This window comes from Phaethon aethereus (assembly GCF_964289735.1).
Source record: "Phaethon aethereus genome assembly, chromosome: 1".
Classification (NCBI taxonomy): domain Eukaryota; kingdom Metazoa; phylum Chordata; class Aves; order Phaethontiformes; family Phaethontidae; genus Phaethon; species Phaethon aethereus.
Window position 1 is genome coordinate 13,949,519 of NC_138575.1, and position 18,869 is coordinate 13,968,387.

Sequence of the window (18,869 nt, forward strand, 5' to 3'; positions counted from 1 at the left end):
GGTCTTTTACTAGTAGACAGATGAAAAGAAGGATCAGGCCAGGCCTAGTCTGAGAGGACATCCTGAGCCAAAACAGAGTCCATCTATTCAACAAGCAGTTGTGGAGTGCACCCCCTCAGGAAACGGGGATGCTGCTGGAAATTCTGGAAAACATCTCACACTTCCAGGGGGGACACAAGGAGGGTAACAGAGGACTGGGGCCTTCTGATCAGCGGGCACCCTTGGCTGAAGCTTGACACCAGACCACCCCCACAGGCAACTGCTTAAGTCACTCTGAGCCACTCCGAGAGCGAAGCTCCGAGAAGGATCTCCTCTTCTTCCAGCGTGCCTCGGGAGGGCCCTGGGCGCCAGCCTCAACGCGCCAGCGGGGACCTTCGAGCCCACCTGACGACCCTGCGCGCAGGCTGTCCCCCGCGGCGCGCCTCCGGGCCGCCGTCCCCGCCGCTCCCGCCCCGCGGCAAGACGCAGAGGGCCACCGGGCCGCTGCACATGACACGTCCGGAACCCCTCCGCCAGCCCGCCCCGCCGCCGGCTGAAGGGGATGGAGGAAGGCGGGAGCACGCCCAGTCACTCCGCGCCGCCGCCAGATGAGTGGCGTCTGCCGCGCCCAATGGGCGCCGAGGCAGCCCGGGCGGGCGGGCCTATGGCGGCGGCGCCGAAGGAGCCGGTGTGGGAGGGTGGGGAGCCGTGGTGGCAGGAGCGGAGCTGCGGCGGGCTGCTTTGCGTTCCGTCCCTGCGGGCTGGGACGAGAGGAGGGCGTTATGCTGCTTCGCTTGGTAGCCGAGTTTGACCTGCAGAGGGATGTGGTCCCCTGGCTGGCAGCGCGGGGTCGGGCCGCGGCTCTAGGTAACGCCGCGGCGGGTGGCGCTGCGCCGACGGGCTCCGCTGCGGCGGCGCGGCCCGCTCCCCGGGGAGGGCCGAGGAGGGCCCCCTCCCTCCTTTCCTCCCTCCGGCCGCCCGCCCCCTCGCTCCCAGTCGCCCCCATGCGTTGCCCTCTCCCGCGGGCGGAGGAGCCGGGCCTGAAGCGAGACCCCCGAGTGCGGCTCTCCAGGGCCTGCACCTTCCAGGCAGGGCTGCGGTGCGGCCGCTGACGGGTCGGTGTAGCGGCGGCGGAGTGGCCCCCTCTGGGGCGGCGAGCCCGCGAGGGGCTCGTCCCGCAGGTGCCTGTGGCCGGGATGCTTGGGGCGGGGAAGCTCGATGACTTCAAGGAGCTTCTCGCATGCCGAAAGCACACCTGCACCTCTGCTACGCTCCACAGCTGGTTTCTTTCTTCTGCTTCTTCGCACGTGTTTTTTTCTGGTTTTTTTTCCACCGAAAAAGACTCTTAGCATGACTCCCTCTCCCACGCTACTCCCCTTTATGGAGTGAGGGGGGACCCAAGCACTTCCATCTATGTGGTAAATGACTGCGTGTTAAAATTAGATCGAGTGTTAGGTGTCACAGCGGTGTGCAATGGCTAGCCTGGTGAGAGCTTGATGTAGTGGTTGGAAAAAAAAAATGGCCCCCTGTGTTCTTGGCCCCGTGGTTTTTTGCTTGTGTTTGTTCTCATTCATCTGCAGGGCAGCTGGCTCAGTTCTGCTTTTCAGAAACTGATGGAAACCTTAGTCTAAAAAACCCAAACAAATACTGTAATAATTATTTCTTCAGTCAAAATACATGGTTATTGATGTACCGTGTGATGCACTTGAAACCTCAACTCCTTTGGTTGCTTTTAACTAATTCAAAATACTTAAGATGCCTACCATGTTGAGAGGCTGTTATCAAATAGTTTCATAAGAACTTGTTTGGAAGTAAACCAAAAAGTACCAGCTTTTTTGGTTTTAGAAAAGAAAATTAATTGCCAAGCCATTAGTTACAAAATCTGTTAAAAATGATTTCAGGTATACTGGCTAGTTTGCTGAACAACTTGTTGAGTGGTGTACTGAAGGGGTTTGAGGTAAAGTTCTGAAATTCTCCATGCATAATCAATTCATCTATGAATTCATCAGTTCATCTCTGATGAATTCAATGAGTCAACCTATGCATTTATGTCATAAAGATCTCAAAATGATGCTGACTTGTGCTTGGGAAATAGACAGTCACATTCAGCTTTTTAAAATGTGATACAGAATCTTTGGTCAGTAAACGCCCCTGATGATACAGTGTCAGAAGAATCTAGGTTGGAGGGTGCATCTGATCAGATACCAGCATTGCTGTATTGCATTTCAAGTTTGTGTATACTGACTTTTTACCCTGATTTAGTGCTGTTGTATTAGGAATGTGAAGGTGGGAGGTAGGAATTTGAAAAGTTTCTTTTAAATGTCAAAGACATACCTAGTGAGCAGGTAATTCTTAGGAGTCATGGTACTTTTGTGTCAGTCGTTTCAGATGTTATACTTATTCAGATTTATTATTATAAGTGCATGAGAGCTGGGAGTCATCATGATGATGAGAGGGGAGCAGCAAGTTAAGAGAACCAGCCTTGTTCTCTTTATTCCACGTACTTTTGTATGAGCTGCATATAATGGCCTTCAGGAACCGCATTCTTCTGAGTATGTTGGTAAGAGTTGTTTGCTGGGCAGGCAGGTTGGGTTGGTTCTTTTGCAGACCTTCATCTGCTGGTATAAGCTGTGGGGATGAGGAAGAAGTTGTAATACTACGTGCAGTATTTTACTGCAGGACTTTCCAAGGGCAGAGATGATTGCCACTTCTTCTTTGGCTCCATATTCCCACCAACAATATTAAGTGACGTGAAAATTGCTTCTAACATGGAATGTTTTCAACACCTTTAAGGTCTCAGTGTTGGGTGGTAGAGAAATTAATTGACATGGAGATGTCTTGTGCACCTCCTTCTCTAGATGAATTCTGTTCTGAGGAAGTATTGTATGAGAGGGGAGTGTGGAGACATTGTACTCATCTTGAAAGTTTGATGTGATGGTTAAATTCCGGGAAGTTTCCACCAAAAGAAGAGCAGAATATATGGTTATCTGAGACTTTCTCAGTCGTCACTGGCTAGCCCTAAGGTAGTCGTATTGTAGTGTACTTTGAGTGATCTGAAACCAGTAGAAAGTGATGCAGTCCTAAATGTACACCAAGGATTTTCATTGTTCCCCGGCAGCAAAATACAGAATTTATTTCCTTCAGATAATACTTGTAAAAAGCTTTTTTTCTTATCGCTGCAGGCTGTACAAGCTAACTCATAATACCAGGCTTGTGAAACCAAGTTTCATGTCTTCCTTCTATGAATGCTTCATGATAACTGCAAAGTAAATAGTGTCAAACTTGCTTGCTGAGAGTTATGGAGAGTTCTTTTTATTGATGCTCACTGAACCACAAGCTACCTTTAGCATAAAGCTGGGACCAATAATGCAGCTGTCAACCTTATTAAGGGCCAAATTTCCACTTTTAGTGAAAATTCCATCTGAGGTAAACACAGTTTTGGTGGCTGCAGTGATTAATAAATAGAAAAGCAGCATCAGGAATGCATGCATTTTTGTCACCTTGAGTATGACATTTTATGGGGGTTTTTTTCTGATATTTTCCTTTACTTTTTATTTTGTGCTGCTTTGTCCAGATGTGTCTTCTCTTTCTGTGTCCTTCCTAGCTTCCTGTTCATCTGTTTCCGTTCTAACCCTACTCTTTCATTCACGCCCGACCTCATATCTCATGTCCTGCATTGCTTAATTCCCTTGTACCTGTAGGTATGTTGCATATATATGTGGTGCTTAATCTTGTGGTTCTTGGTGTTGTTTGGTTTTGGGTTTGTTTTTTTTTTTTGGTGGTGGTGTAGAGCTAATCTCTGAAGATGTAGTTTCTTTCCAGGCATTCCTTTGGGATGCTGAAGGGGCAGGTGGGAGCAAGTGGCAGTTTTCCTTGGGCTAGTTCTATCTCCCTATAGCATTCCGAGGATTGGAGTGCAACTTAACTGTTTGAATCCCATGTTGTGTATAATAGATAAGTGCACTTTTTTTTTTTCTGTGAATGGAAGACAGTGAGAAAGCATATTCCATTTTCATTGTAAAAGGTGGTGGCCATTAGAATCAGTCATAATGAAGAGTTAAAAGTTTACGTAAATAATTCTTTCCTCTGTGTTTTGAAGCCCCTTAACTACTTTGTGTTGAAGTTTATCAGATTTAAATCATGGTATAAGAAATATTCTCTCCCTCTTTCCAGAAGGGAGTAATTTTGGCATATACAAAGAAGTATTTATATGTAAAAATGTATTTAGTATCTTTGCTTAAAGTATGCATAATTTTATGATGAACCAGATCAAATGAAAATCCTGTGCCTTTTGATACTTATAATTTCAGATACTTCTGAGAATTCATCAGTGCTCTATGTTGTAAATGTTGAAAGAAATGGAAAAGTTATTTATACCTGGAAGGTAAGTCTGTCTTGGAACTTAATAAAAATATAGCAGAGTATGTGTATCTATGCCCAATTGAGTCCTTGTAGTTTAAATTTTTTTTGTAGTGAGGTTTAGAACATGAAAACTTGACTGATTACAACTTGGGTGTTGGGCAATGGGAAAATACTTCAGACAAAGGTTAAGAATGGTGAAATGGAGAGTAAAGTACTGACCTGATTAAGTCTATAGGGGTTTTGCTTTTGTTTTTTTTGAGGGCCAGAATCTCAGCCCAAATGAAATGTCATTTCTTTAACGGATAAAGTCTTCATAAGCAGCACATACTTTCACTCAGAATTTCTTAGGGAAGTCTGACTGTTAAATTCATGTGCACTGCTTTAGTTAAATATGTTTCCTTCTAACAATATGTATGTGAAGATGCCGTTTATTTAACACTTAACTCAGCTTCTGACTTTCTTCTTTGTTACTTTAAGATTGGTCTGTAGCACTGTATTGCAAGTAGTCTGAAGTAACAGTTGTTTATTTGATGTCTTGAAGTATCTAGAGCTATTTTTTTAACATAGGATTCTTTTCTCCATGGCATATGTATAGCTTTTAGATTGAAACACCTGTAGTTCCAGGGGATTTTTAAATGGTGTGAGAAGCTTTCCCCTCGATGAGACAAGCTGTAGTTCTTTTCTGTGCATCTCGGAGAAATCTGTAGACCCAGCTGGATTCTGGAGGCTCTTAGTTCTTGAAGACTAAGATTGGAGATGGCAGAATCCAGTAGAATAGGGCTGCCTTTCGTTCCCCTCCAGCTCATCAATGCTAAAACGCTCCAGCTTCCCTAGGGTTAAGGGTAGAGGTGAGGCCTTCATCGAGATGTAATACACTTCAACTGTGGGTGGATGTTTCCTTTAGTACAAGCATAGGGAGGGGAGTCTGTACAAGACAACAGTAACCATAAAAACAGCACTAAAGAATGTGTACGGTAGTTTTTTGCATTGCTCAAAACACTAGAAAGACTTAACAAAAGTAACCCGTCTAGCTCCCAACAGGAGATCTGGTGCTGCGTATGTGTGACATGGCTGCTTTCTAGCATCTGTGGAATCTTACACTAAGCTTTTTTGGGCTTCTGACAGCAGAGTCCAACTGCCTTTTGTGCTGTTCAGGCTCTTGCAACTGGCCCAAGGGGTGAGTTGTAGCTCAGGGTTCTACATGTCTAAATGTAAGTGTCTGCCTGGTGCTAGGTGTCTGAGCTCCCCTTGTAGTCAGTAGGGATCTGGTCAAAGCAGTTGGTGGAGTTTAGAGAATGTGCCACTTGTAGCCTGTACCTTGGGAGGAGGTGTGTGGTGTGGAGGAGGTGGGCAAATACCCACTAGACCCCGTTGACTGAATAGGCCAATGACTCTCAGGAGAATTTAAACACCTAGGCATAGTTCCCCAAACCTAGGGGTAAAGGCTGTGTAGGAAGTCACTGAAAATGTTCACTGTTGTTTCTCTTTCCTAATTTTGAGAATAAAGTGACCTCTGCAGCCTGTGTGGTAGGAATGGCTGGATGACAAAGCCTGAGAACTGGAACTAGCAAACTGCACAGCTGTGCTGCAGTTTTCACCTCTCAAATGCTATCCTGAAGGAGATGCTACTGCTGCTTCTTTTCCTGTTTTCTTACAATGATAAAGTAGTTTGATCTTTTTATCCAGAGTGAGTCAGCCTGCTGAAGAACCAGCATCTATTTATTCCTCTATTGGGAAGGATGCTGACATATTTTGTTTGCTTCTAATTTAAGTGGGTTTTACACTTGTTAATGGGCAAACTGGAAGACACGTCCTGGAGTTTTCTCACAAAGAGCAAACGTATCTTAAGGTGGTACTGCATTAAATATATGATGCTTCTGCCAGAGAGAAGTTGTTTATAGTGTGTGGTGCATATTTCTTTATTGGATCAATAAAAATTCTGCTCATCAGCTGAAAGTGTTGGTACCCACTTAGATGCTGTTGATGTCAGTGGGAGTCAATACATCCACACTTGCCTGCGTGCATGATAAGAACATGTGGATATGTCTGCCCCAAAGCTCATGTTAGTGTAGGTGGCTTGTGTATTAGTAGGAGCACATGTGGTGGCCCGGGCCGTAGCTGCATAGCACTCACCCAGTGTCCTGAAGAGGCTGAGTCCTGAGCTGCTAATGCTGTGCCTTTCCTGATGTCTGTGCTTTTGTTACATTAGTTATGTCTGTGGCCAGCTGCAGTCACACCTTGGGACTGTGGTACCTTAAAGCAGGACTGATTTTTTTTTTTTTCTTCCTGTCTCTCAAGGGTAGAATGGTAAAAAACAGCAAGTGTTGGGAGGACTGTGTGCCTGTGCCTGGTTTTTTACACTTTACTGCTGACTTAGCAAGGATTCAATCTAAATGTTTCCTTTTCTGAAACAGTCCATTGACAAAGTATGGGTACAGTTCTGTGGTTTTGGAGTTTACTGCAAGCAGTTTAAGAGGAGTGTCTATTCATATCTATATAGAATAAGAAAGAGTCTTGGTATATGCATGTTAGCGAATGACAAGTAATTTTAGGCCCCAATTTGACACTACTTTTAAATTTTTACAAATTTGCTCTGAAATAGAAGTATACTTTGCACTTTGCTGTTCTGTTCTGCTAATATACATCATCACACTGTAAAGCTTACCTGGCAAAAACAGACTGCTTTTAGTGTCTGCAGCTAATCCCTCTGTTTCCTTGAACTTACGTTGAAGAAATCATGGTGTAATTACAGCTTTTAATGAACCAGGGATCTTACTGTGTTGTTAAGATGGTTTAATATCGATCTCTTTCTCTCTCTCCCCCTTCATGATAAACTATTTATAACTAATGAGCTACCACTTTTACAAGACAGCTATATGCCTGTGAGCCTTTCCTGTCGGTTTTACAGCAGCAAACTTTAGCTGTGATGTTGTCAGTGAGGGTAGTGCACAAACAAGGGTGTAAACTACACTGAGCTGCCCCGGCTTGTTTCCTAATAGATACAAATAGAAAACCACCTTTGTCTGCTAAGTAGAAGAAAATCAAGTGCATTCTGCCTGAAATCAGGGGAAGGTGGAGAATGAGCTTTATTTCAAGCTTATTTTAGAGTATTGTAGTTTTGAAAGTGTCTGTCTTTCATGACATTGATAGTTGGTGTAAAGGAAGATATTTTTAACAGAAGTGAATTTTAGTGTCAGTGCTTCTATTTTGCAAGGCAATACCAGAATCTTTAGAGTAAACATGAAAACAAGCTGTGCATATGCACAGATATGGGCACTGATGTACTCCTGTTACCAGTCTTGTACAGTATATTTTTCAGTATCTAAGTACAGAGGATGTTGGCATTTCAGACACACTTGGAAAGAATGGTTATTTGTGGAAGCATTTGCTTAACCTTAAATTAGTAGACCTGAAGCCTGTGTCATAATATAAAGACATTTTGTTTTCCGTGTTTAAATCAGAAGTCAAAGACTTTTGTTATTGCGACAACAATAATGAGATACTCAGAAATAGACACCTTAGGAAAAGAATACTCAGGCTTTTGTTTTAACTTGACAAAGCAAGATGCCATAACTTTGTAAATAACCACAGATTTCTCCCTTTTCCCCCCAAGCTGTCGTTAAAAACAGTGATGCTCACTGTTTGAGTACAAGCCTGCGTGGCTGGACTTAATTTCAACGGTTTAGCAATTTAGTGCCTATACCTAGAGTATCTAGGACTTCAGCTTGATTATTTACAATATATGCTGCCAAGCAGAATTTATTTAATTTTTGTAAAAAATCTTTTGAAAATTTAAAACATGGTAAAAATTACCAAGAATAAAAATTTTTGAAGTCTTAGAAGTGCCCCAAACAAAATCATTGGATGTTGTTATCAATAAGCTGGAAAGGATGTGTGTTATGTTTCTTTTCAAAGGCGGCAGGCTAATGGTGTCATCTGAGCTTGTGAAATATATTTAGCCTTTAAACAATCATTTCCCAAGGCAGAGCTGAAATCCTTTTTCCAGCCTGCAGCCAGATCACTGGAAGCTGTGTTTGGTGATGTTTCATGTTTCTGTGTTCCCTTCTGGAGCAATGACCCACCAAGTTGATGAGGTTTGGAATACCAGCCTTAAATCTTCCAGGGGCCTTAGCATCCCCTTTCATTCTGTACAGACATACCTCTTCCTGGCCTTATTGCCTATCACTAAAACCAGTTTAGAACCTAAGTGAGAGAGGGTCACTTGGCTTATGCAGTGGCCTGTGGGCTGTGGATTTGCCACATTTCAGCTTTATCCCATGTGTTAGTTCTAAAAGGAGAAAAAAAAAAATCATCTTTTTTTTCTTTCTTGCTTCACTTTATTGGAATTAGATAATTAACTGCCTGTTTATAGGACAGGGAAGCGTGTGAGGATGTGTGTCAAGGGGTGGGGGGAAGAGGAGAGGGAGGTAGGAAAATATAAAAACAATCTTTAACTTTGCATATATTTACATTGCTAGTGCTAATTTGTTTTCATCCATAGGGAAATCACAGAAATACTCACATTGGATTGTATGATCTTCAAACTAAACAAAATGAGGTGAGAGAAATACCAGGCTTCTCCCTGGTGAAGACAGTGCTGTAGTGTTTCAGATTTTGATGCCTTGCAACACAGTATATTATGTCCTGAAGGAATATATGCCTGTTTGAAACAGAGGAGAGACCTAGAAGGTATTTGAATGATGCTTAGAATTATTAAGATGCAGAACATTACAGAACATCTGAATGACCTGGGAGTACTAAAGCATCATGTCTGCAATCTTTATTTCTAAACGACCCATCCAGGCCCTTTCCACTCTTTTTCACACTGAACATGTATGCTAAGAAGTTAGTGTTCCGAGTTTTATTTGTTATGTGTGCATCCTCAGTCTGTTTGGTGCTACCATTTGTAAGAAATTCTAAAACTGAATGTACTGCAATTCAGTGGCTGGGCTCATGGTTACAGGCCTTTGCATAACAATATGAAATGAGTGAAATTTCATATTTACATCAAGGTCTGCTGTGCTGCTCTAGTGGCAACACAGAGCTCAAAAGAACCAGTAAGAAACAAACAAATGAGAAAAAGGAGAAGTGATACAGCTGAGGCTTGAAATAACGTTCTTCTGCCCATGAAATGATTTGCTTTAAAAATAAAGAAGGCGTACTGGTCAGCAGTGCTTTCCTAAGGAGGCATAATTTGATGTTTTTCTTCATATAGTTAAACAAATAACTTATTAGCATTAATGTGTTTCCCTACAGCACCTCTATATGTTTGAGAGGGATCTACGCATAATCAGTTGTTCGGTCAACAATGAAAGGACATTACTGGGTAACTATGTTGTCTATCATTAAATTTTTTTGTGTCATAGTAAGGATGATTTAGTTTTGTAGGATGATACATTTGAGTCTAGAATTACTTCAATCAATTTTGACCCATATGTTGCCCACAGCAGTCTATGCTTCTCAGTGGATCCATCACCAAATAATGTAGGTAACAACATAAAGACACAGCTGTAATAATACTGATGTTTTATTAAAACAAAAATCTAAGACACACTGACCCTTTGTTCATTTCCCCCTCCTGCATTTGTACATGACTCCTAAGTTTAGAAGAGCTTCTGTTGTTCCTTTAACATACATATTTTTGGTAAAAAGAAATTGTGGTGCTTGCTCTCTGAGAGTGTTTAAGAAGATTAATATCAAATATGCATGCTCACTGTAGTTGTGTTGGGTTTTTTTCCCTTAGCGGTCAGCTTCCGACAATATACGGAGGAAGAAAGAGTAAGTCAGCTGTTACAGTCAGGTACTACATGTGGGTTGTTTTAATACTGTTAGAAATATTGTACCCGTTTTCTTTTTTTTCCCCCCATATAATTTCTGTTTAGAAAACAAAATTATGTATAATAACGAATGTTATCTATAACCTCTTCTTTTTGCAGTATCCAAGTATTTAACCTTGCTAATTGAAATTCATCCCATTAACAATGTGAGAGTCCTAAAGGCTGTGGATAGCTGTGTTCGAGTACAGGTAAATTATTAATTAATCTAAATAGAAACCTTTTTAATCTACTATGCTAGAGAGAAAAAGTCGTTGAGTGCAGAAATATCTCATGTTATCTTGCAACTGTTACAGAGATAGTGTGCCTGTGTTTCTTCACAGAGTGAAAAAAATGAGAGACTTCATAAAATGCTTGATGTAGAATATTTCTCTGATATGAAAACTAGGGTTTTTTTCTCTTCAATCTCCCAAAGCTTGCTATTATTGGTGATTATTTGTCTGTAATAATAGCTATTTTTATTAATTAAGTATCATTAGTGTGCCTATCTTAATTTAAAAGCATATAAATATCCAGCTAAAAAATAACTTTAGATAACTGTTTTAAAGTACTTTGGTTATTTACTTACTTTTGTGAAACTTTCTGTATAGTTTCTTTATCCAGTTGAAGGCAGAAATACTTCTACAGCAAGTCGCCTCTTGATAGTTTCAGAAGATAAATGTGAGTTACTATTTTGAAAGTATATTGTCATTCTTTTACTTAAGATGATTGTTACAGATCTTTGGTAGACTTTTATTGGAAAAAACAGGAGGAAAAAAGGTGTGAGCTGTGCTAGGTATTCGAATTTTTTCAAAAACATAACGTAATGGATTTTTTTCAATGTTAACAGAATGTCCAGCTTTGCAATTATTTGCTTAATTCCTGCATTCATCAGTTATCTTTATTTCTAAAAAAGCTAAAATAGACTTTTATGGCTACCTGTATAAATTCAGAGCAGATGAACTGACTGTGAGAGACAGATTGTGATTTAACAGGTGACAAGTGGGATAAGAATAGGACATTAGTTCCTTGGATTCAGCTAACTTTGCATGCTCAGCCTAATCTAATGGGAGGGAACAGATTGGGTGGACACTTGCAAAAGTCTGTTTATCTCTCTTGACTTTCAGTCTCGTTATAGTGAGCTAACTTTTCCCATCTTTTTGGAGATGCCCATCTTCTCTGCTAAGCTAGACACCAACCTTTAGGTAGCTGGACTTAGGTGGGCAGGGTGCACCTCCTAATACGTTCACATAGTGCTGTGAACTATATCAAAAACATTTATAACATCTGCCAGGTGAGTCTTGCACCCTTTGCACAGGCAAACTACCAATAACTTTTAGGAATTTTGCATGGGAAAGGACTGTGAGGTGGTGTTCATGCTAGGAAGTGAAACAGGGTTAGGGTGTAGTCTCAGGCGCAGGCATGCAGCTGTGCATGCTCTTGCTTTGTAAGCGTGCTTCTTGGCTTGGTTTGGCGTGTCTCAGTTAGCACTCTTCCTGACGGTGCTGCGCTGATGTGGGCAGAGAACTGCTTCCATGAGGGGATATGGCTGAGGCCAGCCTGGGCTCAGCAAGGAAGAGAGCCCAGGTCTCTACGCAGGCACACGTGTTCATATAGCACAGGTTTCCTCTTGCACGGAGTTGAACTTTCCTAGCCCTAATGTATTCTGATAGCATTCTAAGATTTATTAGTTGTTTAAAAGCATATAAAAAAATGTATGTTTTGAATGACTTTTTTTGATATATTTTAAAGATATTGAGCAGTTTGACATTCATGTTGCAGAAGAAGAACACAAAATGGTAAGACTTGAAAAACCTTGGGGTTTGAGGGTTTTTTGGTTTCAATTCAAAATTTAAACATCTCTAATTTTAGCTGAATGTTTTTGTGGCTTTATTCTTGAGCAACACAAAAGTATATTAAAGTATTGATAGTATGGCGACTTATGCAGCCTACCACAAAGCTGATCGAAAAACCTGTGTATCATGTAATCTGTGAGGAAAGTTACTTATTTCATTGGCTTTTTTGTTGTTGCTGAATGTGTCTCTGTGTTAGAAATTGGAAGAAAACATAGTGTACGTTTATTTTTAAACCATTCAAAATATTTGTAGTCACCTTCCTAACTTTGCCTTCTGGGAGTCTGTGTGTCCCACTAAAGGATTAATATAAAAAACAGAGACCTGAAACTTAGATACACTGCAAGTACTGTGAATGCTCCAACGTCTTTCCCCTCATCTTTTTTTCCTGTTTTTAATGTGAATTTGTCTTCAACAAATTGGTTGTGTATGTTTTGCTTAAAAGACTTATTATTAATAAACATACATCTAATATAGTAAACAATTGTGTCACAAAAGCCCACGTTTCACTTTATGGAGACAAATGTAGGCTTGGAAGGAAGAAGTTAAGATCCTGATTTTCAGTTACTTTGAAGTCTTTCATGGCTTTCTCAAAGTTTATGATTGCTTTTAAAGCAGATGGGTTTCATATGCTAGACTACAGTAGTGGAAGAAAGACTAGGAGTGTAACCAGAAAAATCAGATCAATCTAATGTCTTTCTAACAAACAGGTTTATTTTGGTTGACATGAAGTCTCCTCATGTCTTTCAAGAGTGTATTTATACAGTCCCAACAGTCTTCCACAACTCTAGCCCTTTCCCTGCTCCAGTACTCTCCCTTGTGTGGCTGAGACTTTGGATAGAAATCTTTTTTGGAGCTAACGCATCTTCCTTCAATAGTTCATGTAGCTGGTTCTGAACTGACCGTGGTATTTCACTCCTCTCCCCTTCTCTATGACAAAGAGTGCTGTCTTTTTTTTCTTTATTCACTTTAAGCAGCTTAAGTGGTGAATTTCTTGCAAGCAAAGGAATCTCAAAGAAAATATTTAGTAGTAGGTGTACCCTGAAAACTGTGCTTCTGATCTCTTTAAACTGAGCACCTTGCACACAATGGAGGTGAACTTTGTGCACCTAACAAGTAGCATATTGCCTCCAAGCACTTTAGTATTTGCACCTCTTCTGTCATTGCTTTTCTCTTTAAAGCAACAGAGTGTGCATAATCATCGTTACAGAACCTTATTTGTCGACTTCTAATGTTCGGTCTTTCCCCTTAGGTGATTCAAAACTCAGGTCAGCTTCCAAGGGCCCGAGTTGCAGATGATCTCATTTGGGCACAGTGGGATATGATGGAACAAAGGCTCTTCTACATTGTTCCAAAGGTGAGATGAAGTCTTTCTGGTAGTTTTTTTTCCCTGACTGTCCCATGACAGCAAAGTTTTGAGTGTGTGGGGTAATAATAGTGTGATTTTGGTTCTCATCATAGTAGTCTGTCTTGTTCCTGCCTCAAATAACCTGAAGCAAAAGCCAGACTTGCCTTAACTGCTATTTGTGCATAGTAAATTGAAAGAAGACTGGCGGTCTCAGTGCTTTCTATAAAAAAGGGTGGGTTTCTTAGCTTTTTTTGCTTTAAAACAGTCTTTTATTTAAAAGGATCTAAATCTACCAAAAACTGTCATGAACACAATGTCTCTGTTCTAGAGAATTCACATCTAGAGAGTATGTTGTACGCAGACTTACTGAGTGACCATATGAGGGCAGGTTCTTGGCTAGAAATGCTGAAATGCTTTTTTGTTGTTGTTTGTTCGTTTTGACTGATGCACTATTTGCACTTGGTGTATTCTACATAAATGAAAATTGACTTTTCTTAACTCTTCTTAGCTACCCAAAATATATGAGTGTTAGGAAATAACAGGAAGTGAACTGCAATGGAGAAACGTATTCCTGTTTTGTTTCTGATACCTTTTTGAACTGACCAAAATAAGATACAGTTCCTTTTGCCATATAGGTAGTTATGGAAAACGTTTTTTTAACTTTCTAGAAAGTGTGTGTATGTGAGACATGTAATGCTATGCTTCAAGTGGGGGCCCACGCAATTATAGATGATTGGCAGATAATGATCTGGGACAGGAAGGAAACATGTCATAGTGCTATTGTGGGGGGTTATATATGGTTTTTGAAGTTGTCTTTTGTCCCCCATCTTTTGCATATCTGTTAGCAAAGCGGGTTGAATATGTAGAATGCTGTGGAGTATCCAGTCACTTTTCAGTCTGTATGATAATGCTTTCTATTTTATCAGTTACAAAACGCATCCTCTTAATTCCAGGAATCAAGGAGTACTTTAAAATGTGTCCAGTTTTATCCTGATGAAAATTCTAACTCAATAGTAAGTCATTAGTATTTTATTATACGGTGGTTTTGAGTAGGATGTAGTTATGTGTTCCAGGCACTGATACAGAGATCTGTTACAGTGTTTTTTATTATTGGAACTTTTGCATAGGAAAACTGGGCTTTATTTTTCTGTTTGGTTTGTTTTGTTTTTTTTTTTTTTTTTTTTTTTTGCATTATGTTCTTTTCAAGAATATATTCAGTCAGATTCAGATTGCACCATGGTAAGGTAACTTCAGTGGAATTGCATAGATAATGACCTCGAAGTAAGTGACATCCATGGCATTTTACTGGTCTTGTACCGAAGTATTGAAAAGCAGGGTTATCGAATGCACCAAACAAAGAAACCACGTACTAATTTTGTGTCAGTTTTAAGCAAGACACAAAAATCTGTTGTGGCCAAAATACAGAGAACAGAACATGAAAGTTACAACTGTTGAACATGTAATTGTTACTAGGCTTTTATCCTAGTGGCTGAAATTTGCTGTAATGCAGGAGGTTAAATATCTCACAACTTAGATTATATTTTTTAGAAAGGAATATATTTTATGTTTTTTGGGGTGACTGTAAAGATTAGAGGATGATAAGCAAACTTTGTTAAAATATTGAATCTGGTGAAATATGAATTTGACACATTTTACTGGTCTGAAACACTAATCATAGTATACTGATCTCACTAAACAGGTTTGTTTTCATTTTTGGTTAACAGCTGGAATCACACCTGGATATTTCTGTAAATGACACACAATTAAAGTAAGTTGATTTTTTTTAATGTTTTGTTTTGCTTTCCTTTTAATATATAGGGTAATGTTTTACAAATAAAATTTTTGTCTGAACCACAGTATCTTGGTTTGCAGTTGCCTACATGGCACTGGAACATATGAATAATATGAACGCCGTGTCCAAACCTCCTGTTCCTCTCATTTTCATCAGGGTCAACTGTAAAATGTAATTTAATCCTTGACTGCTTTTTGGTGCCACTTTTAAAAATTATTTGATTGAAGAGCTAGCTATAGGTTAAAGCATCCTTCCTCTGAGTATTTTGTACCTATTTAAATTAATTTGTTTTAACTTGGGCATGTTGTGTTGATGTCAAAATTCCTGCCAAGGGAAGCTCTCCATTTTCAATTGCTGTTACATGTTTTACTGGGCAGTTAACCAGACCACTAGCTTCTTTTTATAGCCTGTGAGACACTGCCTGTACTCTTTTCTCCTCCAGCATGCTATTTCCAGGCAGCCTGCACTTTCAAAGGCTAGGGTTTGCCTGAGTCTATCTGTGTCTACCATGCACATGACTGCATCTGAGCTTGTCTCCTTAAAGCTTCCTTTTAATTGACGAAAAACTAGTCAGGATGGTCTGACTCTCAGTCCTAATTCATCTCATCCTCATCTATAAAGGGATGCCAAAGCTTCTAGATCAGATGTCAGTAACTCAAGGTACTTGCGTTCCACCCTGCCGAAACTGTGGCTCTCAGAATGTCTCGGTGCTATCCAGGAGACTCAGTGTGATACTACTGCACATGCAGGTTGCCCTAAATGGGCAGCGTATCCTCTTGCAGCTAGTACTCAAAGTCCAACTCTTACAAGAGTTTCAGTGCTATAAATTTCTTTTTCATTTTTTTTTTCCCCCAAATTATTGCAGAAGACCTAGGGGAAAATCCCTACAGGATCAAAAACCTTTCTGGAAAAAAAACACAACAAAACATTTAAAAAAACCCCAAAAAACCAAAACAATACAAAACAAAACCAAAAAAACCCCAAACACAAACCAAAAAACCCAACCCAACAATGAAAAAGCCAAAGTAGACTGACTACAATCTTCTGTTGCATGTTCTGCATGGCAAAAATGGGACTTGTAGATTTTAACAACATGAAAAAACTTTAAAACACAGGCAGCACAAGACTGAAAAAGAATGTCATGATATAACAAGTTCCATGTGAGTGTGATTTTGTGCTTTCCTTTTTGAGTATTTCCCCTGAAATTAGTGTGCCTAATTGCAGATTAAAATGTAGCTTTACAGCCGTAAGAATGGTAGGGTTAGCCTGCAAAGCCTTTGAGTTCTCAGGTATGATGAGTGTTTGGATTTCCAGTACTTCATCAGAAGTTGCTTTCACTTCAGAGTATAGGAGTGGTTGAACAATGCTGCAGTAAGTGAATATGAAGTTTGCATGTGTAATCAAAATTGTTGGTTTCTGGTAAGTGTGCAGTTCTGGGATTCTCATTTCTAACAGCAGTGAGTGGATTGGTTAAGCCTAGTTTAACTTGCATTAGAGAACATGTGATTATAATTTAATTAGTATGCTTTGACAAAGTGACTGTTCTCGTGATCTTTGTGTTGTCATGAATCACTGTGGATGAAGAAGTGATTTATTTACTGATCATTATTTGTTCATAGACTTGTGAACTTTGGATATGACTACTGTCAAGACCAAGATGTTGCATCTAAATCTTTGAATCTCCAGGTTTTTACAAATAAAGCAGGTAATGAATAAATACAAGTATTGTCAAAATGATCGCCACTAGTAATTAGCATGCAGTGTAATCACAATTGATTGCTAAATTTCTTCATGAGACATTATATTTATTGGTATTTTTTGTGTGCTTTTTTTGTGTGAGTGCAAGATTTTTACTTCTTTAGAGTATACTTGTCCGGTAACTGTGAGGAGAGGGAGAAGGCAGCTCTGCACTATTTTTCTTACTAAGGTTTTTTTTTTTTTACCCTCCTGAAAGCTGTATTCCAAGGTCAGTTGAAGAGTACCTAGGGTCTTATATGTCAACACCAATGATAAAACAGTCACCCAGAAATTTTCTGGTAGCCCAACTTGGACTTGTATTATGAACTCGTACGGTAAAATATCTCAGTCTAAGCACACTGTAGCATTTGCTGCTAGTTTCAGAACACAGGTGGTAACAAAGCATGGTTGTGTATTACATTAGAGCAATTTAATGTTAAAGCTGAGCAAAAATGTGTTAGAAAGTAAATTGAAGGAAGATTTTGTCTCGATTTGTTGTCTGGGTCTCTGACATAGCATATAATTGTGTTAGAGTGGACGTGCATAAACAGAGCATCTACAGTACAGACTCTAGGAGCTTCAGATCGCTGTTAGTATGCAATACGTAGAAGGGCCCAGTATGTGAGACTAAACTTAGTATGTGATACTTAAGGGTTTGACACATATATGATTCCTAAAATTTAAACCTAAAATGCTCCTTAAGCCTTTAGGATTTAAGAATCTCCCTGCATCCTAATGCATGCCATGAGCTTCTTTTGATTAAAAACTGGTCTCAAGAGGCATCTGTTCACCACAGATGCCTGCATTTTCAGCTTCTAAATTAGACCGTACCACCAAGCAGAGATGGTATCTGATGAACCGCTGAATAGTCTACAGAGTTTTGTGGGGATATGATGTGTCGCAGAAGTGGCTTTATGTCTTGCTTCTTAAGGCGTGCTGTATGCACACGGGTGAATTGCTGAGGTATTTGCCAGTTGCGTTTCAATGACCATTAATGCAAATCAAGTGAAATACAGTTTCCTTACATGGATTTTTTTCTTACCAAGGCAGACAGCACGCTTCCAAAGATTAGAGGGAAGGAATTAGAAATAAGAGAAAGCCAAGTTTCAATCTACCAAATGTAGATTAGACTGCTTTTTCTCTGCTAGCAAGATGGGATATTTTTTACACAAACAGCCTGTCCCATAATGGAAAATGTTATTGATTTGTGTATATATATTTCCTTTTAAACCTATACTTCTCTAGGGTTTGTTCATCTTGAAGCACCTCCTTTTAGTTTGGGATGAAATTCAGTCATCCTCCAACAAGAATGTTTGTTTTATTAACCTGAAGTAAAATGTTCTTTTCCATCTGGCAACACAGTATTTGAATACTGTGTGTAACCTTTCACACATGCTTTTCCTGGCGCTTAATGTAATAATTTGACAGTTACACTTGCTGAATGAGATTATTGTATGTGGCTTTTCATTGAATGTTGTTTGAAACTGAGGATTACTTTGCACAACCCATTTTGAGTAACTGACAGTTTGGAGCAAAGGGTTTTGGTTCTGAGACAATATCTAGTTGTCGAAGAACACTGGGGGAAATGACAGTAAAGTTCCCTTTTTTTGGTTCTTGTTTGTGGTGATTTACAAAACGGGACTGCAAGGTCTTTGGGCCACAGACTATGCCTTCTGTGGAACTGCTAGCATGCTTCAAATATTAATGCTGATATACCTGTTTGTACCATTTGGACATCTCTGGCAAAGAATAATCGGCGTAACTTCAAAATGGAATATTCCATGCAATTTCCTATTTACTAAAACTGTTATTGGCTACTGCCAATCTGAACTCTGAATGAAATCACTCTTCCTTTCTCAAACTTCCACAGCAGAAGTAGCCCTGTTCCTTATACTCGGCACAGCCAAACTATCTCCAGATAAAAACCCCTACGTACTTCTAGATTAGCTGAGATCAAGCAGTTCTAGTCTCAGAATTAACTTTGT

At 40.0% G+C, this 18,869-nt stretch overlaps 1 protein-coding gene across 1 annotated transcript in view; it reads left to right on the plus strand.

Moving 5' to 3' along the window:
- Window positions 1-347: 347 nt before the first annotated feature.
- The window catches only part of GSAP (gamma-secretase activating protein), a gene marked incomplete at its 3' end in the record, with an annotated part of 48,295 nt that continues 29,773 nt past the window's right edge, over window positions 348-18,869 (plus strand). Inside the window, 12 exon segments of the mRNA XM_082014261.1 lie at window positions 348-846; window positions 4,290-4,363; window positions 8,843-8,899; window positions 9,598-9,667; window positions 10,085-10,141; window positions 10,278-10,366; window positions 10,766-10,835; window positions 11,907-11,953; window positions 13,260-13,364; window positions 14,309-14,368; window positions 15,080-15,123; window positions 16,767-16,852. Coding sequence (XP_081870387.1) covers window positions 588-846; window positions 4,290-4,363; window positions 8,843-8,899; window positions 9,598-9,667; window positions 10,085-10,141; window positions 10,278-10,366; window positions 10,766-10,835; window positions 11,907-11,953; window positions 13,260-13,364; window positions 14,309-14,368; window positions 15,080-15,123; window positions 16,767-16,852 — 1,018 coding nt within the window. The 5' untranslated portion in view covers window positions 348-587.